The 25,146-nt window shown below is 53.0% G+C and overlaps 2 protein-coding genes across 5 annotated transcripts in view; both read left to right on the top strand.

Annotated features, from left to right (window-relative positions):
- The window catches only part of RNF43 (ring finger protein 43), a 60,221-nt gene extending 49,691 nt beyond the window's left edge, over window positions 1-10,530 (top strand). For all 4 annotated transcript variants that reach the window (XM_024757640.1, XM_024757639.1, XM_024757641.1 and 1 more), the window contains 7 exons: window positions 1,327-1,401; window positions 1,510-1,641; window positions 2,250-2,354; window positions 3,743-3,904; window positions 4,423-4,525; window positions 5,531-6,886; window positions 9,081-10,530. In XM_024757640.1, coding sequence (XP_024613408.1) covers window positions 1,327-1,401; window positions 1,510-1,641; window positions 2,250-2,354; window positions 3,743-3,904; window positions 4,423-4,525; window positions 5,531-6,886; window positions 9,081-9,127 — 1,980 coding nt within the window. In that variant the 3' untranslated portion in view covers window positions 9,128-10,530. The remainder of the gene's footprint in view (window positions 1-1,326; window positions 1,402-1,509; window positions 1,642-2,249; window positions 2,355-3,742; window positions 3,905-4,422; window positions 4,526-5,530; window positions 6,887-9,080) is intronic.
- Window positions 10,531-12,241: 1,711 nt separating this feature from the next.
- SUPT4H1 (SPT4 homolog, DSIF elongation factor subunit) lies at window positions 12,242-18,559 on the top strand. The gene is made up of 5 exons (XM_024757677.1): window positions 12,242-12,392; window positions 12,968-13,074; window positions 17,096-17,151; window positions 17,439-17,492; window positions 18,157-18,559. The coding sequence occupies exons 1-5, from the start codon at window positions 12,324-12,326 to the stop codon at window positions 18,222-18,224; spliced, it is 354 nt and encodes a 117-aa protein (XP_024613445.1). The 5' UTR covers window positions 12,242-12,323; the 3' UTR covers window positions 18,225-18,559.
- Window positions 18,560-25,146: the final 6,587 nt, after the last annotated feature.

Below are 25,146 nucleotides of genomic sequence, written 5' to 3'. Positions count from 1 at the left end.
CTGAGGGGCCCTCTGGCCTCTGCGGCCACCTGGGGAGCAGGGAGCAGGGAGCAGGGAGCAGGGAGCGGGAGCCCAGCCGCTCCCCTGGCCTGCCTGGCAGGAGACCTGCCCCAACAGGCTCTCACCGGGAAGGGAAGCAGAGATCAAAGCGCTGGAGTGTAAGCCCCAGCACCGGCTCCGCTTCCTGACGGCACTACTTGCGGGAGGGTTAACTCCTTCAGTGCCTGCAGGAAGGCCCGAAAGGATCAGCAGGCCCCAGGGGCCTGAGGTCCCAGCCTGATGCCTTCGCAAGGTGAGCCTCTGCCCTAGGGAGGAGCGCTGGAGAGCGCTGGCGCCGGGGAGAGAGGCGACAGTGAGGCCGGAGCAGGGTCTGTCTGCCGGTCCTTTGCCCTCGTGCCTCCACCGCCCCCTCAGCTCTTATCTCCCTGGTCTTACCCACACCCAGAGCCCCCAGATTCCTGCTTTGTGTCTCTTTCTGGCTCTGCCCTCCGCTCTGCCTGGTTGGCTAGATCCTCTCAGAGCCTTGGCGAGCACGCATGTGCGTGTGCACGTGGCACGTACGCACGCTTGTGTCCTTGTGGGAACAGCCCCTCGGGTCCCTCCCAACCCGAGTCTCTACTGCCACCCTCAGGGAGGGGGTGAAGGGATAAAGCACCAGACAGGGACTCCAGTAAGTCCTTGAATAGGAGCCAGAGAAAGAGTTGCAGACTAGAGTGTGGCAGGGAGAGAGAGCCGTGAGGTGGGCTGAGCCTGGGGCTGTCATAGCCGCCTTGGGTAAGAGCAGTGTCCCAGGATCCAGGAACTTGGCCTGAGGTGGGGCACGGGATGCTCTGCAGGCTCCTCTTGTCAGGCAGGGCTGGACCCTGGAAAGCCCAGTTCTGTTCTGAAGGAGCTGTCCACCTCTCTGTACTGGGGACTGGTCACCACACACCCCCAGGCCCTGGGGGGTGCTGGTCACCCCCTGCTCTCGGTTCTCACACTTCTTCGTGAAGGCGGACTGGAGGCACCCTGACGGCAGGGGCCGTGTCTTATTTGTCCTTAGGCCTAGAGCCTAGTCCAGCCCCTGGCACCTACTAAACCCTGTTAGGGGTTTGTTCCATTACGAAAGGAAGGACTGAATGTTGTCCTGGAAGGCAGTGGACCTGGGTGGGCTTGGGGCGGGGCAGGGGATCCTAACCCCACCGACCCCTTGCATGTGTTATATGTGGGAGTGTACAGAAGTGTGGTGTGTGCAAAATCCTAGGAAGGCACGTGAGGGGGCGGGGCCGGGGCGTGGATGGGCTGTGTGTCTGACCCCTGCGGGACCTCCGCTGTGTGTCTCTGCAGGCCCGGATGGCGGGGGAGCGGGGAGCCAGCGCCGTCCTCTTTGACATCACGGAGGATCGAGCTGCTGCTGAACAGGTACCTGGGACGTGGGGTGTTTGAGGAGGGGGCTGGACGAAGGAAGAGAAATGTGCCGGGGAAGAAGTCAGGACACAGCCACCCTTGTGGGCACTTTCCCTCCTGCAGCTGCAGCAGCCCCTGGGGCTGACGTGGCCAGTGGTGTTGATCTGGGGTAATGATGCCGAGAAGCTGATGGAGTTTGTGTACAAGAACCGAAAGGCCCATGTGAGGATTGAGCTGAAGGAGCACCCGATGTTGGTAAGCACGCCAGGTCTCCAGCCCCGGCCCCAGCACCTGCTGTCACCCGCACTTTTTCCTGCGGTGACTCTCACCAAAAGCCCTTAGACTCCTGGAGCTAAAGAGGCCTTGGAAACCCTCTAGCGCAACTCTGTCCACCAGCTGTGCACCTCTAGGCAAGTTTCTTCCCCTCTCTGAGCTTCATCTGCAGAATGAGCAGATTGGGTCAGCTGAGCTCTAAAGTTGTTTTTCAGCATCGTGGTTTCATGGCACAGAGTAGCAGAGCCAGAATGAAACCCTCGTCCCCAGGCCCCCTGAATCCTGGCTGGTATTTCTCCATCGACTGGGAAGCTCGGCCAGATGCTCACTGGGTAGCTTCCACCTTGTAGAGGGGTCCCTGTCCCCTTTTTCCCAAGCACATGGGTCTCGAGATAGTACCTCTCACAGCAGACGTTTGGAGGAGTGCCCGTGGGCAGAGAGGGACCACCTAAGCCCACCTGCAACCTCATCCCCTCTGCTGGAAGACTCAAGGGGCCCTCCAGTTCTCTGTGTGTCTCCTGGGCTCCTCTGTGTGTCGCCTGGGCTCCTTCCAGAAGCGTGACCCTTTCCCTCTCTGCTCGCTCCCCCAGCCAGATTATGACGTGTGGATCCTCCTGACGGTGGTGGGCACCATCTTTGTGGTCATCCTGGCCTCGGTGCTGCGCATCCGGTGCCGCCCCCGTCACAGCAGACCGGTGAGGCGGGTGGGCTCCCTGGTGGAGGTGGGCGAGTGCACGTTTGGGGGAAGGTGGGGAGCAGGAAGGGCAAAGTGAGGAAAGAAGGTGCCCTTACGCCTGTGAAACAGTTTACACCTAAATCCCCCGGCAAATGACTTTGTTGATTTCCAGCAGCCTCTCTCCACAAGAGTCCTCATTTGTTCATTCATTCAACAAATAGAGTGAGTGCCTGTTCTGTGCCAGACACTGTTCCAGGTGTTGGGGATAGTGCAGTGAACAAAAAGACAAAAGATTCCTCCCCTCGGGGAACTTTCATTCTAGGTAAAATGAATGAGTAAATAAATAAGTAAAATGTAAGTAAATAAATAAGAAAAATACACAATAATTTAGACGGTGGTGTGTGCCAGGGAGAAAAATAAAATAGAAAAGGGGAGGGAATGGAAAGGGGACAGGGTTAATTTTTAAAAGCAAGGCCAGGGAAGGCCTCATTGAGAGGATGACATTACAGGTAAGACCCTCAACAGGTGAGGGGGTGATCTGTGCAGATACCTGGGGAGAAAGTGATTGAGGCGAGAAAACAGGAAGTGCCGAGGCCTTGAGGCAGAAGTGTTGCCTGTTACGTCTGAGGAACAGCAAGACAGTCCTGTGGCTGGAATCCAGTGAGTGAGAGGGCAGAGCAGCAGGTGGAGACAGAGAGTTAATGGGGCCCAGTGGTATTGGACTGTTAAGGCCGTTGTCAGGATTTTTTTTTCACTCATGGGAGGGTTTTGAGCGGAAGGAGAGCCATGACCTGACCTCACCTGATCTGTGGTGAGAAACCAGCTCCGAGGCTATTACAGGAATCCAGGGGACAGTAGTAGTAGCTTGGATTAGGGAGGTAGCAGTGAAAGTGGCGAGGATTAGTTAGACTCTCCATACACTTTGAAGGCAAAGCTGACAGGTGTCTAATGGACTGATCATGGAGTGCAAGAGAATGGTCAAGAATGGCAACAAGATTTTTGGCCTGAGCAATGAAAAGAATGGAATTCCCTTTACTGAGGTGGGGAAGACTGCGGGAGGACAGGTGTGTGGTTGGGCGGTTCATGGGATTAGGAGTTCAGCGTGGGGCCTGTCAAGTTTGACGTACCTGTTAGATATCCAAGTTGAGATGTCAAGCAGGCAGTTGGATAAAAAGTTGCTCTCATGGGTCATCGAGGGAAGGAAAATCAACAGTATGAGTGGGGAATGGGATGGGGGGGCTTAGCCTGCTTGGCAGAGCCACGTAGGAACTCCAAGGATACAAACGCCTCGGAGTGGTCAAGTGGTCACGGGATGTAACTGCGTGGCTGGGAACCGAGTACAAGCTGGAGTCCAGGGCTGAGGGAAGAGGAGCCCTTGCCCCATTCTGGCCCCACCCCTCTTCCCAGGATCCCCTTCAGCAGCGAACAGCCTGGGCCATCAGCCAGCTGGCCACCAGGAGGTACCAGCCCGGCTGCAGGAGGGCCCGGGCCGAGTGGCCAGACTCAGGTAGCAGCTGCAGTTCAGCCCCTGTGTGCGCCATCTGCCTGGAGGAGTTCTCAGAGGGCCAGGTAAGGCAGGGCCGTGGTTCACCTCCGTGACCAGGCTGGGGAGGGAGGCTGGAGCTTGGGGGAGGAAGCACTTAAGGCTGGTGTGAGTGCTCGAGCTGCATCTATGTCCTGTGTATCCTGCACAGACAGCCCTGAGGTTTGGTTATTTTCCTGGCTTTCCAGGGAAAGAGAACTACTGTTGGTTGAGTGTGTACCACGTGGCAGGCTCTGCAGCGGATGCTTTAGAGGCATCGTCTCGTTTTAGCCTCGTGACAGTGAGGGGTGGGGGTAGATTCGTTTTTTAGCCTCATTTTACAGCAGAAAACTGTCTGTTAAGAAACTTGCCCAAGGTCGTGCAGCTAAGTGGCAAAAACCAGGTCTACTTGATATCAAAGCCCATACCATTTCTGTCCTACCGTGAGGTCTTTGAAAGCAGATGGCGGCAGTAAGGAGAGGCCAGAGGGAGTCGGGAATGCCCTGCTTCCTGGCCACGACTGTAGCTACAGACAACTCTGGTTCAGACCCCTTGTTTTCTCCAGGAGCTACGGGTCATTTCCTGCCTCCATGAGTTCCATCGTACCTGTGTGGACCCCTGGCTGCATCAGCATCGCACTTGCCCCCTCTGCATGTTCAACATCGTAGGTAGGAGGTGGGCCAAGGACTCCCCTGTGCGCAGGCAGATGGGTCTAGAAGGGGCTTCCCTATGGGCAAGTGTTTTGCCTTGAAGTTGAGGAGAAGGCAGGACTGCCTGTTGTTCTTTAAGCTGTGCACTGCTCGAAGGGGCCTCATCTGAGGAGGCGGCCATTCCATTGCAGTCATCTTTATGATGTATTTTCATGACAACTTTGTTGATTTTAAATCTGACTGATTTGTTTGTTTATTTATTTTTGGCTGCGTTGGGTCTTCGTTGCTGTGCGCGGGCTCTTCTGTAGTTGTGGTGAGCGGGAGCTACTCTTCGTTGCGGTGCACGGGCTTCTCGTTGCGGTGCGTGGGCTTCTCATTGCGGTGGCTTCTCTTGTGGTGGAGCACAGGCTCTAGGTGCACGGGCTTCAGTAGTTGTGGCACGTGGGCTCAGTAGTTGTGGCTCCCGGGCTCTAGAGCACAGGCTCAGTAGTTGTGGTGCACGGGCTTAGTTGCTCCCTAAGGTATATGGGATCTTCCCAGACCAGGGCTCGAACCCGTGTCCCCCGCATTGTCAGGCGGATTCTCAACCACTGTGCCACCTGGGAAGTCCAAGATTTGTATATTTATTATTCTGGCAATAAAGTATTCTGTTCAAACAAAACCAGGATATTATGACAATCTTCTAAAAGATGAAAGTGAAGTATCTTGAGGAAAGAGAGCCTTTTTCTAATTCACCCAAAGGTGCAGTGTGGGCTAGCAGTGGCCCTGGGTGCAAGTCCCCAAAGGGCTGATGGGAGGAGCAGGGCTTGCCATGCACAGTGGAACTCCCAAGGAGACGACTGACTGGAGGGAACAAGGGCATCCCCGGGCACAGGCAGGTTAGGAGTGTCCTTGGTCGTCCAAACTCTGACGGAGCTTGCGGGCGATGCAGGCTCAATAAGTACGTTACAGCCACGCTTTTCTGAATGTACCCTCCTTCCGTTTGTGGAGTCAAACACTTGTGCTCTTGGTTCTCTCTTCCAGAGGGAGATTCCCTTTCTCAGTCCCTGGGACCGTCTAGATCTTACCAAGAACCAGGCCGAAGACTCCACCTCATTCGCCAGCATCCCGGCCATGCCCACTACCACCTGCCTGCTGCCTACCTGTCGGGCCCTTCCCGGAGCACAGCGGCTCGGCCCACACGGCCTGGTCCCTTCCTACCATCCCAGGAGCCAGGCGTGGGCCCTCGGCACCACCGCCTCCCCAGAGGCACACATCCCCGGGCTCCAGGCGAACCACAGCGCCTGGCAGTGGCCCAGAGCCCCTCCGCGCAGGGCTGGGGGCTGAGCCACCTGCGGTGCACTTTGCAGCACCCTGCCACCTGCCCCATGCCCCCACGCCGGGCCAGGCCTCACGACAGCAGCGGGTCTGGAGAAAGCTACTGCACAGAACGCAGCGGCTACCTGGCAGACGGGCCAGCCAGTGACTCCAGTTCAGGGCCCTGTCATGGCTCTTCGAGTGACTCAGTGGTCAACTGCACGGACGTCAGCCTGCAGGGCATCCACGGCAGCAGTTCTACCTTCCACAGCTCCCTGAGCAGTGACTTTGACCCCCTGGTGTACTGCAGCCCCGAAGGCGAGCGCCGGCGGGAGGAGGCTCAGCCTAGCATGACCTCTCGGCCCCGTTCTTTGGACTCGGTGGTGCCCACAGGGGAAACCACGGTTTCCAGCCATGTCCACTACCACCGCCACCGGCACCACCACTACAAAAGGCGTTTCCAGTGGCACGGCAGGAAGTCTGGCCCAGAAACTGGAGTCCCGCAGTCCAGGCCTGCCATTCCTCGGACACAACTCCAGCCAGAGCTGCCTTCACCCGATCCGCAAGCAGCCAGCTCCAGCCCAGCAGCCCCGTCAGGACAGCTCCCCAGCCCGCAACGGCCCAGGGCCCTCACCGAGCCAGCCCCCGGGCCAGCGGACGCCTCCAGCCCCAGCCCTGGTCCCAGCAGCCTCTTCCACTTGCAGAAATCCAGCCTCCCTGTGCGACACACACAGAGGAAACGGCGGGGGTGTCCCTCAGAGCCCTCCCCAGCCTCTCGACCCCAGGACTTGGCCGCACACCGAGTGTGCCAGATCCTTCCCCATTATGGCCCCAGCCTGGCATATCCTTGGTCCCCAGAGGCCCACCCATTGATCTTCGGACCTCCGGGCCTGGACAGGAGGCTGCTACCAGAAACCCCAGGCCCTACTTACCCAAGTTCACAGCCGGTGTGGTTGTGTCTGACTACACGCCAGCCCCTAGGACCATACCCATCTGGGGAGGGGCCTTCCGAATGGAGTTCTGGCGCCCCAGAGGGTAGGCCATGCCCTTACCCACACTGCCAGGTGCTGCCAGCCCAGCCTGGTGAGTTTTCAGGGGAAATGGGTCTGGCGGGGACAGGAGACTAGAGTTGGGTATGGCAGAACGGGTCAAGTCATCCAGAAGGTTGATGGAAGCTGAGAAGGGTCCAACAGGGGTGACATTCAAAATAGTGGACAACTGGCATAGCGTGGGATGCTGGCTCTGCCAGGTGTTAATCCTTTAGTTGCCAGATCCTAGGGAGGTCTCCGGTGAGGTACCAGTGTGGCTGAGACAGCAGAAAGTACTTGGGGTGGCTTGGGGCAGCAGCTCAATCGTGAGTGTTTCAGTATTTTAAAAATTGGTACAGCTGAGCCTGTAGCTCAGTATTAGCTGTAAGTACAAAGAAGGCCAAGAACTGTTCCTTGCTCTTGAGGAGAGCACGGACAAATAGTTACTGAAAACCGTAATCCCAGGCCATATGAGATCTTACAGGAGAAATAACTACAGATAACCATAATTCTGGGTTATATGAGAAGAGCTATGTGAATGATGCAAAAAAAAAAGGAGCGCGATCACAGGTGGTTCCTAGCAGCCCTGTGGTTTTCTCCTTTCCCCCGGGTAAAAGAACTACTAGGGCTTTCCCTTCCATGCATCTTTGTTAATAAGACTGACTTCATTTTCTTGGGGACTCAGTGCGTCCCTGTTACTGTATTGCAGCCAATGGTGATAATGTAAATCCTTGACTTTAGCTGGGTATTTATTTGCTCAAATCCTCCTCTTCCTCTTCCGGATCCCCCAACCCCTACTCTCCCCCATCTTTTCCCATTGTGTGGATGACACAGCTCTTTGCCTACAGCCATCACTAGGAGGACCCCTCTGCCCTCAAAGGTCCTGAAATATAAGACTTTGGGGTCTAGGAATCCTACAGGCAGGACCTGAGAGCTGCTATCATCCGTCCATTCATTTCTTCCTTCCATTTTTCTTTCTGCGTTGTATGCTTGCTATGTGCTAGGTTCCAGGCTCTGAGGACGTGGAACTTGTCAACCAGGAGACCCAGGTCTGTGGAGAGATAGGCATGCAAGCTGTTATAGTACAGAAAACAATTGCTTCCATAGGGCCATGTAATGCAGATTTGGCCATGTGTTTGATGGTTCCTTTTGAATCCTGTCATGTGTATACTTTCAGTGCTGCCAGTGCCAGACCACTACCTCCCCCCCGTCTCTCAAACTCGTAACTGGTTTCAGTGCCTCCCTTTCCCCTGCTCTTCAGATCTTATCCACGCCAGGTTCTGTTAACCATGTCTCTGCTAGCTTTACCATATTCTCCTCCAGTACTGCTGGCGCCTGTCCGCGTCTTAGGCGCAGCCTGAAGGTCGGGGCGGGAGCCCCCTGGCTCCTCCCTTCCCTCTCACAGGGCCGTGAAGCCGGGCCCTGCACATCAGTGTCGTGTCCTGTAGGGCCACGCAACACCGTGATCCTGCTCACCTACCCTCCATTCTGTTGCCAGGGTCATCCTCCTCAAACAAACTCTCCAGAAATCTTCAGATGTTCCGTTTTGTTCAGAGTAAAGAAAAATCCAACCTGGTTTCGCCTTCAAGGCCCTAGTACCAGCTAGCCCCCATCTTCCTTCCCAACCTTATTGTCCGCTCTTCCCCTTCCCTCCCCCTGCTCCAAGCTTTAGCCAAACTAGGTAAACACTTCCTGCAGGTTCTGCAGCCCAGAATATTCTGCTGTCTTCCTGTTCCCATAAATCTAATTCTTCCCTATTCCTGCAGGACCAGTGCATTTATCCCCACTTTCAGGAAGCCCTCCTTGATGCTCCACTTGGACATGACCTTTCTCCTTCCGTGATTCATCTCTTACGACCCCAGTCCTGCCCCCATTGGCATAATTGCCACTTACGTGCACACCTTTTCTCCTACAAGGTTGTCAGGTCCCTGCTTAGTCTTCTCTTTGGCACATGGTAGCAGGCCAGATCCACAAGTGCATAATAAATATTTACTGGGCGAATGAATGAATAGTAAGTATGGGTAACACACTGGTTGCTATCTATGTATCTCTTTCTCTAGATTCATTTTTCTCTCCCCTGTGTCCCAACGGGGGCCGCTCTCAGCTTTCAATCTGATCACCCTTCTGGACCCATTCCCTGCTCCTGCCTCTCTGTAGTTCCCTCCCAGCCATCCTCTCTTGCCGGTGGAACAAGCAGAAGACTGGCCTGACCCTCAGTGACCTCTTTCCTCCTCTCTCTCTAAACGCAGGCTCAGAAGAGGAGGAGCTCGAGGAGCTGTGTGAACAGGCCGTGTGAGATGTTCAGGCCGAGCTCCAACCAAGAGTGCTCGCCAGATGACTCAGGGCCCTCCTGAGAAAAGAAAGGACCTCAGAAAACACCCCTCTTCTTTGCCGTCCTTCCTGGAACCACTGGCAGGAGTGTGATGGTGGGCGGCAGGAGGTGTTGTCTCCCGCTCCCGGCTCCAGACCTTGTCTGCAGAAGCACCTGCAACGCAGCAAGTCTGTGTCCAGCCAGGAGACCAGCTGCCACCTGTGTGGGTCGGCTCCCCTGCCGGCTGGGACTTTCTGAGAGCAGGAAGCTAGGTATAGGTAGATAGGTGTTACAAAGGTGGTGCTCCTTCCCCAGCCCCAGCAGGTCTCCCTCATTCCAAGCCTCATGTTCATACCAGCAAACGGGTCCAGCTGAATGCATGACCCTTCTCACCTCCTTCCTTGGGAGAGTCCTGCACACCGGCTTTGGCTCCTCCTTGGTAAGGCTGCTGCATCAGCGGCAACCCTGGTTCTTATCATTCTCCTTCTTTGCAAAAAGATCAGGAGCATAGGTGAGCCCTGAGCCCTGAAAAGGGGGGCTTTGCAGCTTCACCAGGCAGGGCCTCCCCTGGTGCACAAGGGAGGATGTTTGTCCCTCCTTGTCCGCGCTTGTCACATCCACTATATTAAGTCAGAGGGGAAGCCAGGGTGTGCAGTTCTGTCCCTGATGTGGTACAGCACCTTGAAGAAACTGGGTCGAAAGCCTCTGATCGTCAAACTCCCTTGTCACTCCAGCAGCCTCAGTTCCCCTGGGGGTAGGGGTGAGGGTAGTGGGAAGGGAATAGCTCTTCCTTGGGGACCTCCTATCTCAAAGTCCCAAAGTAGGCGGAGAGAAGAGGATTTCTGCTGGACTTTATTTAGGAAGAAGAAGGAAGGAAGGAAGGTAGAAAAGGCAAAATTACAGCTGAACAAGGAAGTTTTCTCTGGGTGTTTTCTCTCAGACCAGGGATAGGGAACTAGAGAACAAAGGAGAGGTAATATGGGGCCCTTGGGATTAGACGGCCCAGAGGCCCGGCTTCCCAGTATAAGCCATGCAGGCCAGAGACACACAGGAAGGAGTGGAGTTGCAGCAGGAAGCCTGGCCTGGGCAGCTGGTATCGAGTGGGCGAGGGCTGAGGGGCCTCCTCAGGGTGACATGCACCCCAGGGAAGCTGGACCATTGCCGGCCCCTCAGGCATTATCCCGTTTGGAATGTGAATGTGGGAGCAAAGTGGGCACAGGACCCCACCTGGGAATCTTCTTCCCTCTTAAGTCAGTGGGGAACTAGCACCTAGGCACCCACGTGGGTATTTATATCTGAACAGACAGAAAGACGCTTGAATCAGGCACTATGTTAAGAAATGTATTTATTTGCTAATATATTTATCCATAAATTCCATCTGGTCTCGCCGTTTTCTTCTGTCATGACTGTCACTCAGGGTAACAACTTTGTCTTCTACGTGGGCAAAGACAAATTATTCCTGATAGCAGAGGCTAGGCTCTGATTTATGAAAGGACAGAGTAGAGTGGTGGGCTTGGCTTGTAAGCCCCTAAAAGCGTGGTTTAGTGAGATGGGGGAAAGAGAAAGCATGACTGGATTCTCACTGTGTGGTTCAGTGTGTTATCTGTACTATTATTGGACTGTTTACTTCACACTCTATAACGCTTCAGTGACTTTCTTTGTGACCCTGGGCAAATACCCAGATATATTTGAGTATACTCAAATACCCTGGTGCCTTTTCCCACCCATGAAATGGGCCCACTTCACCGAGTTGTTGGAGAGCTCCCATGAGGCAAGACTGAACTGTGTTCCAAGGTAGAATGTATGCAGTGATAGAGAACATCCTAACCCGTCACAGAGCCCATCTGAGCACGACACGGGACGGGCACCAGCAGCAGACCGGTCTTGAAGAAGCTCAGTTTCAATTTAGGAGGCCTGGTTGGGAAGACAGAGCAGCAGGGCCTGAAACTATTTATATCCCAAAGCTCCAATTCAGATAAACACAAATGACTGTCCTCTGCCTACACACGGGACTATTGTGAGGATCAACAGAGGTGGTGCTATTGCAGGTATGAAGAATTCCACAGGGCCTGGAGAGGCCTTTGCTCTCCTCCTCACAAAGCACATTTCCCCCTTCTGCTTCTCCAGGAAAGGTATGTTAAAGGCGGTCGTTGTCTGGCGCCCAGTTCTGAACCGGAGAGAAAGGCATTTAGCATCTCATAGGGTGATTTTTTTTTTTTTTTTTTTTTTTTTGCGGTACGCGGGCCTCTCACTGTTGTGGCCTCTCCCGTTGCGGAGCATAGGCTCCGGACGCACAGGCTCAGCGGCCGTGGCTCACGGGCCCAGCCGCTCCGCGGCATGTGGGATCTTCCCGGGCCGGGGCACGAACCCGTGTCCCCTGCATTGGCAGGCGGACTCTCAACCACTGCGCCCCCAGGGAAGCCCCCATAGGGTGAAATTAAAAAAAAAAAAAAAGACACAATCTCCCACAGATGATCTTAAGTAAAGGAACTGTATCTAAATGCTAAAAGCTGCACAAAGCGTAAATTATCAGCTGAAACGTGGAAACGTACATAAAGAGCTGTTAGAAATAATTAAATATGCATTTTTTTCGGCCGTCTGCTCACCGGCCACCGTTTCTGTGGACGCAAATGGAAATCCAATCACGCTCCCTCCCTGTTAGGAAGGAGGGGGGCGGTCCCTGGATTTCTTCTCGTCTCTGCAGAGATAATCCACAGGGAGGCAGTGGATTCGCTGGCTCTGCGCTTTTAAGACGGGAAGACAAAAAAGAATCTCCGCTGTCATCCAGGATCCTCCAGGGCACCGGCGGCCCGCTGCCAGCGGCCTAGATCAAATGATCCGAGCGCCGGGATTCCGCCCGGGTCGCGGCGCGCGCGCAGGCGCCAACCGCGCCGCACCTCCCCCACGGGCCCCGCCCACAGGCCCAAAGGCTGCCAGGCCTCGCCCTCGCGCCGGCCCAGGTGGCGGGGGTGCGCGCCGGCCCAGGTGACTCCCGGCCGGCCCCGCCTCCTGGCGGGAGAAACCATCTCCTAAGGCGGGTGGAGGGGCGGGGCCGGCGGCCTCCCACGCCGGAAGAGGAAGTCTTGGAAACCGGAAGTGCGGGCATTCTGGGTAATTTGCTATTTACTTCCTGCGAGAGGAGGTTGTGGCTACTTCCTTCGCTGTTCTTCCGTGGGAGAAGATGGCCCTGGAGACGGTGCCGAAAGACCTGCGGCATCTGCGGGCTTGTTTGCTGTGTTCGCTGGTCAAGGTGTCTGTGGGGAACCTGGTTGTACGGGGGATGGGGGACCAAGCTGGGGGAAAGTGGGTGGAACAGGGGCTACAGGAACAGTGAAGAGAGAAGTCAGGTCCAGGACCCAGGGGGTGGCAGGGGGACGTGGGAAGCAGCAGGAGGCCATCGTTTAAGTCGGTAGGAACGCAGGCAAATCTTGCAGCCGTGGGCATGGACGTTCTCACATGCCTTTGCAACTTCAGCTCTCAGCACAGGCCTGATCCTTTACAGACGTTCAGTGAACTTCTGTTGGAGCCGAAGGACATTAGGAGTTGGAGGAAGGTGGGGATCTGCAGCTGAGGGAGTAGTCGGAGAAGGTGCCTGACCCCACGGAGATTCAGGGAAAGGAATAGGTAAAACGCAGTTGGGAACAAGAGAAGAAGGATTGTGAGAGTGGAACTTAGGAAAGGGACTGTAGGAATGGTGGGTGGGGGACCTGATGAGACAGAACTAACATAGGGAGCCTTGTACTTGACCAGGTGAAAGTATGGGGAAAGCTGTTTTTTCTTTTCGCCGTGTTCGTGCTCACCTCTCTCCTTTTTTTCCCCTCCCAGACTATAGACCAGTTTGAATATGATGGCTGTGACAATTGTGATGCATACCTTCAGATGAAGGGTAACCGAGAGATGGTATATGACTGCACCAGCTCTTCCTTTGATGGGTAAGCCCTTTAGATTGCTGCATTCATTCTTTTACATTACCCGCATCCCACCAAGTAAATGTGGACAGACTCTTGAGACCCTAATCCTACTTGGGCTCAAAGTTACTTTGAGACACACTAGTCCTGTGCTGTCCAGTACAGTAGCCACTAGCCATGTGTGGCATTGAGTACCTGAAATGTTGCTAGTCCAAATTGAGATATGCTTTACCTGTAATGTGTACACTGGATTTCAAAGACTCAGCACAAGGAAAAAGAATGTAAAATATCTTGATTTTTCTTGTTTTAATCACATGCCATAATAATAATACTTTGAATATGTTGGGTTAAGTGAAATATATTATTGAAGTTAATTTCACCTTTTGTCTTTACTCCTTTAACATGGCTACAGAAAATTTTAAAAATGACTTGCATGGCTTTCATTATATTTCCACTGGACAGGTCTTCACTAGACTGTTAGCTCATTGCTGATAGGGGCTGTTTATGTCATGCACCATGACCTGGCATAGGGCCTGGAAGGTGATGGATACTTAATACACATTTGTTGAATGTATGAAGATCCTTTTTGAAAATGAAGGGTAAATTTTGGCCCCAAAGCTGATGCTTTTAGATATCTCTAAGAGGCCCTAAGAGAAAAGTTTTCCCTTGGTGAGATTGCCCAGTGCAGGGAAGGGGAATGAGAGAAGTGTGAGTGGCTAGGTCTCAATTTTCCTTCCCCAAGGGAGGAGCCAGAGGGCAGTATTCTTTGGGGGTTAAGTTTCTTTTGGTTTCTAGGCCAATTAAGGGTCTACATGCAAACTGGGCCCAAACCAGTGCATGCTAAAGTTCCTTCAAGGTGGGCCAACTTCATTCCTCCTTTGTTTGCCTTTAAGGAAGAGTAAAGGATTGAGCAAAACAGATGTCATGGAACCTTTACTTCGTACATATGTACACATTCCTGTGCACACTCAGATACTCCAGTTCTTTCATTTGTTAGCACTGTTACCATCCAGTGCTAACAAATGAATGGACTCCCATCTGTGGCTGCTGTGAGAGATGGCAAGAGTTACACAATGAGATACTTACAAGTAAGAGAGACACAGTGTAAAGTTTTGCATGTTACGGTTTTGGTTTTTTTGTTTAAAATCTGGTAAAATATACATAAAAACTTTTTGTCATTTTTAAGTGTAGAATTCATTCAACGGCATTAAATATATTCATATTTTTATGCAACTATTACCACCATCTATCTCCAGAACTTTTTTTTTTTTTTTGCCACACGGCATGTGGGATCTTAGTTCCCCCGCTAGGGATCAAACTCGCCCCCCTGCATTGGTAGCATGGAGTGTTAACCACTGGACCGCCAGGGAAGTCCCTCCAGAACATTTTTCTTTTTTTTTCTTCAGTACACGGGCCTCTCACTGTTGTGGCCTCTCCCGTCGCGGAGCACAGGCTCCGGACATGCAGACTCAGTGGCCATGGCTCACGGGCCCAGCCGCTCCGCGGCATGTGGGATCTTCCCAGACCGGGGCACGAACCCGGGGACTCTCAACCACTGCGCCACCAGGGAAGCCCCCTCCAGAACATTTTTCATCTTCTCATTTCCTCCTCCCTGCAGCCCCTGGCAACTACCATTTTACTTTCCCTGTGAATTTGATTAGTCTGGGTACTTCCTGTAAGTGGAATCTTACAATATTTGTCCTTTTGTGATCGGTTCATTTCACGTAGCATAATGTCTTCAAGGTTTATCCATATTATAGCATGTGTCAGAATTTCCTTTTTAAGCTTAATAATATCCCATTTTATGTATATACCAAATTTTATTTATCTGTGCATCTATTGATGGACACGTGGATTGCTTCTACCTTTTAGCTGTTAGGAATAATGCTGCCATGAACATGGCTTTACAAATACCTGTTCAGGTCCCTGCTTTCACTTCTTTGGGGTATATATCCAGAAGTGGAGTTGCTGGATTATTCTCTGTTTAACATTTTGAGGAGGTGCGATACTGTTTTCTATAGCAGCAGCATTTTACATTCGCACCAGCAGAGTACAAGGGTTCCAGTTTCGCCACATCCTTGTCAGCACTTGTTACTTTCTGTTTTTTGTTTTGTTTTTGATAATAGCTGCCCTGTTGGGTGTGAAGTGGTATCTTATGGTTTTGATTTGCATTTCCTTAATGATTAGTGATGTTGAGCATCTTTTCATGTGTTTATTGGCCATTTGTATATCTTCTTTGGAAAAAAGTCTCTTCAAATATAATTCAGTTATAAAAACTTGGAAATAACTACAGCTTCTAAGCAAGAAGTGTCTGAGGACTCCCATCTTTGGGCTACGGTTCTGGGTTTTACATTAAGTGACAACTCTGATATTGTTAGTGTCTTACTAAAGGATTGTCAGAGAGTTCTGAAGCATGCTATGTTCAGTTAAAAAACAAAAGGTTATGACCATTTATCAGAGTCTGGGCATAATAGGTGCACGTGTCCAGGTTAAGCTGTCATTGTTTTCGAGTTCCTTAAGAGTTGAGTTGATGAGAACTGAGCAAGTAGAGTTTTTTGCCCATTTTTGAATGAGGTTTTTTGTTTTTTGTTGTTGAGTTGTAGGAGTTATTTATGTATTCTGGTGCATATTAGGATTTGAAGAGTGAGTATGTCAAAGGCTAAAGGAGATCAGAGGAGGGCTTGATGAACTCAGCCAGAAGTGGAGGAGATATCATATGAGTCAGACTCTTAATTAAGGAAAGAAGTACAGGATTTTTGAGGAGGTTGAGATGAGAGAAAGGTAGAAAAAGCATTCTAAACAAAGGGACTGACCTGAGCAAAGGCATGGGGTCGGAAAACCAGGGTATGTTTGGAGAATGGTGGGAATTCTGTTTAGGTTAAATCATAAGGTTGGATAACAGACACTGTAAGGCTGGAAGGATAGATTGTGAAGGACAGAGGAGCATATACTTTTGGTCAGAAGAACAGCCTGCATACGTGCCTACCCCAGACTGGTCTGCCGGGCCAGGGCAAGTATTACCCTACCTGCCACCCCTGGAGGTGGGGTCAGTTCCACTCAAAGCATATAGCTGAGAATGTAGGATTTGGATGGGGAGGGAGGCTTCCCAAATAAGAATCCAGGATTGCTACCAAGAGAAGGGGGAATGGATACCGAGGAGGCAGTCAACAAATACCAGTGCCTGGTACAGATCTGTCACAGGAGGCAATCAGTAAGTATTTGATCGAATGGGGGAATGACAAAAGTGACCTCTGTAGCTTCTTCTTTTTTGTTTTTTTTTTTGAAATTGGGGTATGGTGACCTCTGTAGCTTCTGAAAGCACCTGAAGCTTACCTGTCATGCTTAGTAGCAGGCTTCTGGCCCTTGTAGCCTCTGTTGCCTGTGCTCTGGGATTAGAGCTACCCTGAGAAGAATGATTAGGATAATAAAGGAGAGCTAATGTTTACTTAGCACCTACTCTGTGCCAGGGTTTTTCATGTATTAGCTCAACCTTCCAGTTTCATCTTACTGATGAAATTCTGAGGGACGTCTCCATACGTGTGTCAGGCTGTATCGCTCATTAAAGGCAGAGCTTGCTTAAGTCTAACTTGTTTCTAGTAAGGGGACCCACTGTTTTGACTCACCCTCCCCTTTGCACTAGGCTCCAGCCCTCAGTGGTTGTGTTGGTTGTAATCAGTAATGCCATCTACCTCAAAAGCTGTCCCATTTCCCAGGGAATCGGTAGGCCAAGGATGCTTTTGAGCATGGCGAGACAGTCTTTGGGGGATGATGACTGACCTGTGATTGGTGGGCCAGGGACATAAGTGCAAAGGCCCTTTGTCAGTACTAGCTCTGAGTCAGTCCCTTCCCAGCACTAGAACTTCGTTTCCCCTGCTTTCTGGTAGAAACTCAATACTTGGCTTTTTCCTAGGTTTCCTCTCCCAGAACTGTTGTGCTGGCTGGGAACAGAGCAAAGGGGCGGGGGCGTGGGGCGGGCAGTTCCCTTGGTCTCTGTTCTGTAGTAGAGGCAACTCAGGCTGACTCTCTGTTTCTTTCCCCTTTCTAGAATCATTGCGATGATGAGTCCAGAGGACAGCTGGGTCTCCAAGTGGCAGCGAGTCAGTAAGTGTCTCCCTTTCTCTTTATCCTGGCCTGGTTGTGTTGTCAGGGCCAGGGTGCGGGTGGGGGAGTCTTCAGTCAGCGGGTAGGTGGCCCCAGAGTGAGAACGATGGGGTTGGAGGAAAGCCAAGGAAAGTGTCCTGTGTCCTGTCATTTAACACGTAGAGCCAAAAGAAGTGATTGCTCTTCTCTGGGAGTTGGCGGCATTTCTTTCATTTTTAGCTTAAGCTTCCATTTGGTCTTCAGTTGTAACTCACTGTTAAACTGCAGTGTCTTTTCTTCTCTTTCAGGTAACTTTAAGCCAGGTGTATATGCAGTGTCAGTCACTGGTCGCCTGCCCCAAGGTAATAATAATCATAGTAACGGCCGATGTTCATTTACTGTGTCAAGCTCTATGGAAGTTTCTTATGTGAATTAATGCCAGTCCTCACAACTCTGTGAGGGAAAGCAAATCTCAGAGAGGCTAAATAACTTGTCCAAGGTCACCCAGCTACTAAGTAACGAGCCAGAATTTGGGGACCCAGGCATCCTGGCTCCAGAACCCTTGCTTTTTTTTTTTTTTTTTTGCGGTACGCGGGCCTCTCACTGTTGTGGCCTCTCCTGTTGTGGAGCACAGGCTCCGGACGCGCAGGCTCAGCGGCCATGGCTCACGGGCCCAGCCGCTCCGCGGCATGTGGGATCTTCCCGGACCGGGGCACGAACCCGTGTCCCCTGCATCGGCAGGCGGACTCTCAACCACTGCACCACCAGGGAAGTCCCAGAACCCTTGCTTTTGATGACTACAATGTGTCTCTCTTTTTCTTCTCATTCTTACCAAGTCATTGCCAAGCACTTGCCTGGATCTTCAAGGGTGACAAGCCGACCATGCAGTTCGGTTGATGAGCAGTCTAGGAACTCCAGTTTGCTTAGAGCACGCCACCCCTTCCCCTCACCAAGTGGTACCCGAGGGACCTTTCTTATCTTCTGGAGTCTTCTTCCCTTACAGAGCTGTTTCTCTTCCTGCTGCAGGAATCGTGCGGGAGCTGAAGAGTCGAGGAGTGGCCTACAAATCCAGAGACACAGCCATAAAGACCTAGCAAGATGCACGGCCGCCAGCGTCTTTGCTCCTCGTCTCTGCCTCTGCTTACTTTTTGTTGTGAAACTAAATGGGCAGAACTTCAAATACGTGCCGCCCTCCGATTCTGAGATTCAGCAGACTGTTGAGAGAGCATCACGCGTCCCTGGGCCGTTTTACCTTCTCTGGGCTGCTGTGGGGTGGGAGTGGTTTGGGTTGGTGGATTAGCGGAGACTGACTTCGGTGGGGAGTAGGATGCTGGCCTTTCCTGTGCACAGCCTGGGGCTGCGCCCTTGCGCATGGGCAGGACTCTAGGTCAGATGCCAGAAAACGTGAACCCCTAGGAATGCCCTTAAGCCCATAACAGATGCCTTGCCTCCCTCTTCCTTTGTCTTAACTGGGCACAGTAAGAACTCGTTGCCCAGTAAGCATCTTCCCAGAGCAGCAGAGGCCCTTCTGCTCCTCGTTATCTGTCTCTGAGCCTCCGGGATTGTAGCCTTTCTAGTGAGCTTCCCTGGGTCTCAGAGGTCTGCTGTCCTGAGTCTAGGCAACCCCGTCAGCCTGGTAGTCCTGGTGTCTGGTGGTTGCAGCCTTCTGCCCTCTAGACCTGGCACAACAGGTGTCCCTTGAAGAAATCCTGAGGCTTCTTCGTATTACTTGCCCTTGACCATGTTTAAAACCTTTCTTTCCTTCTTTGTTTTCTTCTTTTTTCTGTCCTACCTATACCTTAGGCCCACCAGTGATGCCCATGACCCCCCCCCCTACTTTCCTGAGTTCCCCTAACTGGAGACCCTCAGGTTGCTGCTGGGTCTTGGTCTGGCTAGTTCATGCCTCTCCTTCTCTCTCTGGCCTAGTAAGAGGGCCTCGAGTGATGTCATGGTATTGGCCAAGGTGAGTTATTTGTTTTGGAATTAAATATTTACCATAAATTCTCATTTACTTAAATTTCCACAGAAAATCATATTAAGTGTCCTCATTTTTATTTCCCTAACTTTCTTGTTCCCCATCTGCAAAACAAAAGTGATTACATCCTATTTACCTCAGGATTTTTGTGATTATAAAAATAAAGCAATGTGAAAATTCTGTAACTTAAGTTTTATAAAAGGTAAAACTCATTTGCTCTCCTTTTTCAGTCATTCTTTAGTATATGCAGCATGTACACAATTCACCCAAATAGTGGGGGAAGTGCCTGGAACGGGCGCGGGCGGAGCTCTGACTCGGGGTAGGGGTGCCTGCGCTGGGGCTTGGCGTCTTAGCCGCCTGGTGTTGCTAGTGAGTCAGTGTGACCTGGACGGTGTGGGAAGGAGGGAGAGATGCTGCCTCTCCGGTGACACTCCCAGGCCCAGGGGAGGAGGCTGGGACTGGCCCAGGCGCTCATGTCACCACTCACGGGTCCTGTCAAACCAGAACCGTTCTCTGATGCCTTCAAGCTCGGGGAGCGGTCTGTTAACCCCAATCCCAACTGAGCTTTTCCAGGACTTTCCCAGCCCAGCACGCTGAGCTCCAGGGGTGGCGGTTTCTGTCGTTCAGTTTCAGTCTGAAAGAAGCCTTGGGAAACAACCCCACCAGGCTAGAGTTTACGTCCTGGAGGGAAGACGTGGGTGTTAGTTAGCAAGAGTGCCGGGGCCACGCAGCCGACACCCAACTTTCACTGGCTTTCTCAGAAAGTCCCTTGGAAATCCCCAGCCGCCGTCCTGCGTGTCTGACCCGGACGTGGCTGCTCGGCGAGAATGGAAACAGTTGCGGGGGGCGGGGCGGGGGCAAGAGGAGCTGTGCGCAGATAACCACACTCCCGCCGCCTCGGCCCCACACCCGGCGGCGCCCCAACTGTCAGCCTCGCCGGAAGCGAGGGACAGGCTCTGGCGGCTGTGGGGGAGGGCGGCCGGCCGCAGTGCCCGGATCTCAGACCCCGTGCGCCCCGCCGCTTCTGCCGGGGGGGGGGCTGCGTCTGACTTCGCTCTCGTGCTTTCTCTCGGCGGTCCACACGGGCGCCGAGGTGCCGGAGTCCTGTCCCCTGTTGGGAACCCAAAGAAGCTGAAGCGCGGACCGGTGGCTCACACCCCGCGAGTGAGCAGTGCTGTGGGCGAGGGGAGGTTTCGGACGCCGGCATCCCCGTGCGTGAGGGCTGCGCCCCGTCTGGGAGCCCGTCGACGTCTCAGCCCCATTCTGACTGCTGAGGTCCCGCATCTGCCCGAAGCTCTCAGTCTCCTGCGTAGTAGTCTGGCTTCTCTTCTTGACCGAGGCAGGGCTCCTCCCCAGTGCAACAAGGACGGACCCAAGTCAGAAACAGTTAGTGGCCCGGCTGCCTTCGCCTTGCCTGCCTGTTCCTCATTCTTCACCCGCTACCCACCACAGGCCGTGGGGTTAGGGTCTCCCCAAAATGGAGGGGCTAGCCGGCAGTGCGTGCAGCCTCCAGCCCAAAGCAGGGGTTGGTAGCTGATAGAACAAGGGTCAGAACATTCTGGTCTGGGAGGGAGCGGTTTTCTCAAGAGTAATGGGACGGGCTGGTGAGGGCCGAAACTCAGGCTGGGCTCTTCAGGTTTAGGGACTGAGGCCTCACTCCTCTGGCATGGCCATTACCTTCATAGTGCCAGCCTGTCTATAACCTGCTATTAATTCTCAAGTCCCCTCCCTGACACCTGCGGGGTGTGTGTGTGTGTGTGTGTGTGTGTAAAAGAGACAGGTAGAAAATGTTTAAGAACAGACTAATAACATCTCACTCTGTCTGGAAGTCTGGTTCATGTTTGGTATCCGTAAAGCCTTTCATTTAAATAGCATTTTACAAGTCGACAAGGGGGTTTTCAACATCCATTATCTTATTTGATCCCCCAAAACCCCTGCGCCAAAGTTAACGTCCTTAGGTAATGATGCAGAGGGTGAGGCTCAAAGAGTTAAAGCGACTTGGCCATGATCAAGTAGTGGAGGCTTAGCTCAAGAAACGCCTTGCCCAACCCCGGTTTAGGGCTGCGTTCTGACATAGTTCTCCCCAAACGCAGCAGCTTTGCTCCCTTCATGATTTTTCCACAGTACCAGCAAGCTGCACGTTGCCTGCACGCTGAACTGCCCTAACCCCCCTACTCCCACCACCTACAATCGCTAGGCCTCAAGTCCAAAACTAGCCAGAGAGGGGGAGGCAGTGTGGGGAAATGGCCAGAGAGGAGATACTCGGGATTTACTCAAGGATCCCTGTGCAGAGCATCGGGAAACTGGCCCAGTCCTCCAGTTCCTGCCCGGCTGCATCTTCTGTTCCATTCCATCAGCTCTTGGGTATCTGCTGGCCTGTGCCAGGTCTCTCCAACCTCTCCTGCTTTTTTGCTACTCGCCACCTTCCTCCACCTGCAGCCCAGTTATGGCCCCTTCACACTCCACTGGAACTAGGGGCAGTGTCCCTGCCTCTCAGCCCTGCTGCTTCCACCACCCACTAGCCCTGACTTTTCTAAGTCACTTTACTTCTCTAAAAGAAGTTTCCTCTTCAAAAACAATGCAGTTGACAAAACTCTGGTGTTAGTTGACAGGATAGTGTTTCCTTGTGAAAGGTGGGGTGGAGAAGGGCATGAGGGGCCCCTGGTATGGTCTGCTTTAGATCTGGATGCTAGTTACATAGGTCGATTCACTTTCTGGAGATTTACTGAGTTATACACTCATGATTTGTTCCCTTTTCTATTTGTCCATTATACCTGAAATGAAAAGTTCGCTTAAAAATGCAGTTGGCAGTTCTCGTCTTAGGATAGTTTTGAGAATCAAATACAGTCATTTAGGTAAAAGCAATTTGAGAGCTGTAAACTACTAAGTCTATCTAAGAGATTGTCTTTCAAAGTTGTCCCCCTCTAGCTAAGTTCTAGGTAAGAACGTCATCACTCTAGCCTTCTTGGGCAATAGATGTTCAAATGTATCTATCATTCGCAAATATATCAAAACGGAAACATTTTTCTTCAAGCACCATGGCTTTTTATCTTAATCTCTCTCTCTTTCTGTTCTTTCATTTTTATGACCTAAGTTTTGTTTATTTTTTAAATATATACTTCCTTTCTATTTGGCTGTGAGATTGTGAATGTGATTTAACCTCTACTTGGCTTAAAGTCATTGTTATAAAACCTCCATTTTTGTATCTTGTGGTGAAATGGTTCTGGGACTAATTATTTCTCTACCTCTTAGATTCATGTCAGCCTGTCAGCTGTCACTTCTGCTGCTCATGTGTGGCTGTCCCCCCTCCAGTCTTGTCTGAACCAGGAGATTAGCCATGCTGGTAAAAACTGCTGTTGGGTGAGCCAGTAAGTCTTGGACTGAGGAAGAAAGCACATGGCTGTCTGCCTGGGCCTCGGGGCTCAGAGGCCTTCACCATTGGGAGGGGGAGGTCTGGAGTGTCGGGGCAGAGGAAAGAGTGAAGGCAGACCCTGCAGAGAATGCAAGGGCTGGGAGAGTCAGGACTTAGGCCAGCCCCTCACTTGATGGGTGAGAAAACTGAGCCCCAGAGTCAAGGGTCAGCCTGCCCTCAAGAGGGGGTCACTGCTACCTTGTATGTCCTCCACTGCCTGGCTCAGTGCCTTTTGCCTACAGATGCTTGTGTTCCTCTTTGCTTTTAGACCCCAGGAAGCAGGAACTGAGTGCAGAGAAAACTCTGCCCTGGGCTGCTGGCTCCTAGATGCCAGATCCTCTGAGAATATGACAGAAAACGTCTCCCCTCTAGACCTCGGCATTCCTAGTCTCAACACCCCCCCCAAAGTGGAGGGCAGGCATTACGGGGTCACGGACAGAGGACTTGAGGCCCAGGGGTCCGTCCCACAGCAGAGGGAGGCTTGTGCCTCTTAGAAGTCAGGGAGCCGGAAGGCCCCGCTTCAAGACCCTGTGCTGCTTCCTGCCTGTGCTCTCTCCTTCCTCCACACTGAGTCTCGTGCTCCAGAGAGAACTTGGGGGAAGATAAGGAACAGCTTCAGACGCCAGGGTGGGGAGACCCCAGCTTCCATCCAAAATGGAGCCCTCATTCCTTCTTCCCCAAACCCAGCAACTGCCTCCCTTTCAACCCCTCCCCCAAGCCCGGAAAATACCTGGAAGGAAGTGAGTGCTCTGGGCCACTAGCCGGAAGAGGGGGTTTAACTGTCACCTGGTCCCTGCGGGCTCGAGTGGCAGAGGGTAGAGGGGAAAATGCAAATCCATGCTTGGGAGAGAGAAGAACTGCACGGAGAGGAAGAGGGTGGCAGCCAAGGCCCAGCCTTCCTTTGGGGCTTGTGGGCCCAGCAGGTGCTGGGGAGGCCTGAGGCAAGGGAGTGATCACAGGCCCTGGGAGAAGCCAGCAGCTGTCCCCCCCGCCCCGTCGGGGCACTGGCACTTTCTCTGGGCAGCCGAGTAGACTCACTTCCTCAGCCCTGCACCTCCGGGGAGCAGGGAGATGGGGTGGGGTCTGGAGCTCCGTGGAGCCAGGCGGGAAGATGAGGAGATGGGGGAGGTCGAGGTGGGCGCTTTGCGTCACGTTTCCATGACTGAGTCTGAGGAAAGCGTGTCTGTTGCTTCTGCAGCAGGAGGGACTAAGCTTAGACGGGAAGGACCCCTCCGGCCTCCGCACCACTCCTCCCCCTACCAGAGGCCAGAACTGGGAACCACGTGGTGTCCCTGAAAAGGGATCTTTCACAGCCACTGGGAGGCAAGAGTAGAGCGAGAAGCCGCCCTTGGGCTAGTGCTTCCACAATAATAATTTGTTATATCAGTATGACAATTACCAGGTTCAAAAACTGCCCACCTCCATTATTGCATCTGATCCTCAGTGCCATCCTGTGGGGCATTATTTCCCTTTCACAGATGAGAAAACTGAGTTTCAGTTACATCATTTGCCCAAGGTCAGCGGCCAGGCAAGTCCGGACTGGTGTTTCGGCCCAGCTGTCCCTTATGGCGTCCCTTCGGTTCCGCTGTGGCAGCTGGGGGTCCAGGGCCCATAACTGGGGCAGGGGTGAGGGCTAGTTCTTCCTTTTCCCCCCTTGACCCCCGCCTGCAGGTGGGGCTCTTGGGGGTCGGGTCTGCCATCTGCAGCGCTAAGGTCTTTGGGGAGGAAGGCCTCAGCAACTCCTCGTGCTCACTCACCCTTGGACCCTTCCTGGAGGGCCTGGGCCTCTGGCCCCGTCCCCTCTCCCGTTTTGCCCCAGGACTCTCACCAGCACCAACCCCCCAGCCGCAGCCCCAGGACGCAGCTGCCCGCTCCCCATTGGCCGGCCCGGGAGCATTTGCCCTTATTTGGCCAGGCCGCTCCAGGCCGCCTCCACCCCCAGCCCAGCCCGGGCAGGCTTGTCTCTCTCACTTCGTCTTTTTGAGGTTTGCCTATGGGGCCCTGGCGGGCGTCGCTTCAAACACACTTTCTGGTTGAGTCACTTTTTAACGGCTCCAGTGCTGGGAGCTGCTGCGGCTGCCGCTGCACAAGTGACCCCCAGCCTTCGTGGCCCCGGATTTCGTGGCCCCAGCCTTCGTGGCCACCTCCCCCACCTGACTGCCTTAATGGGCTCCGAGGGAAGGAGCTGGGGTGGCCCTTCACTGCTGGGTTCTGCAGACCGCTTGGTGACCCATTCAGACCCCTCTGCTGCCCCCACCCACAAGCCTGGGGCCTGGGAAGTCTGCCCCGAGCTCCTCCCGCTGCTTTTTCCAACCCCCTTCTCCAGCTGGGCTTGTGAGCAGACAAGGCTGCATCCCCACTGTCTGTTGAGTATCCACAATGAGGTCTGCCAGGCCTGGTCCTCTGGGGGACTTTGGACTGAGTCCCTTAGGGAAACAGAAATGGGTTGCAGGCTGCTGGCTGATTTTCAGGAGGGTGAAACTTAACCCCACTGAGTTTCCGTTTCCTCATCTCTGAGATGGGGATACCATCATTTACATCACTGGGTCAGCATGACGATCAAATGAGGTTTTACAAAGTCCTCTAGACGCCTTGGCTTCTGTCCTTCCCCACCCCACCCGACCCTAGC

The sequence above is a fragment of the Neophocaena asiaeorientalis genome, unplaced genomic scaffold, assembly GCF_003031525.2.
Source record: "Neophocaena asiaeorientalis asiaeorientalis breed wild unplaced genomic scaffold, Neophocaena_asiaeorientalis_V1.1 scaffold327, whole genome shotgun sequence".
NCBI classification, from domain to species: Eukaryota; Metazoa; Chordata; class Mammalia; order Artiodactyla; family Phocoenidae; genus Neophocaena; species Neophocaena asiaeorientalis.
Note: the sequence above shows the minus strand (reverse complement) of the source record. Positions and strands in the feature narration are given on the sequence as shown.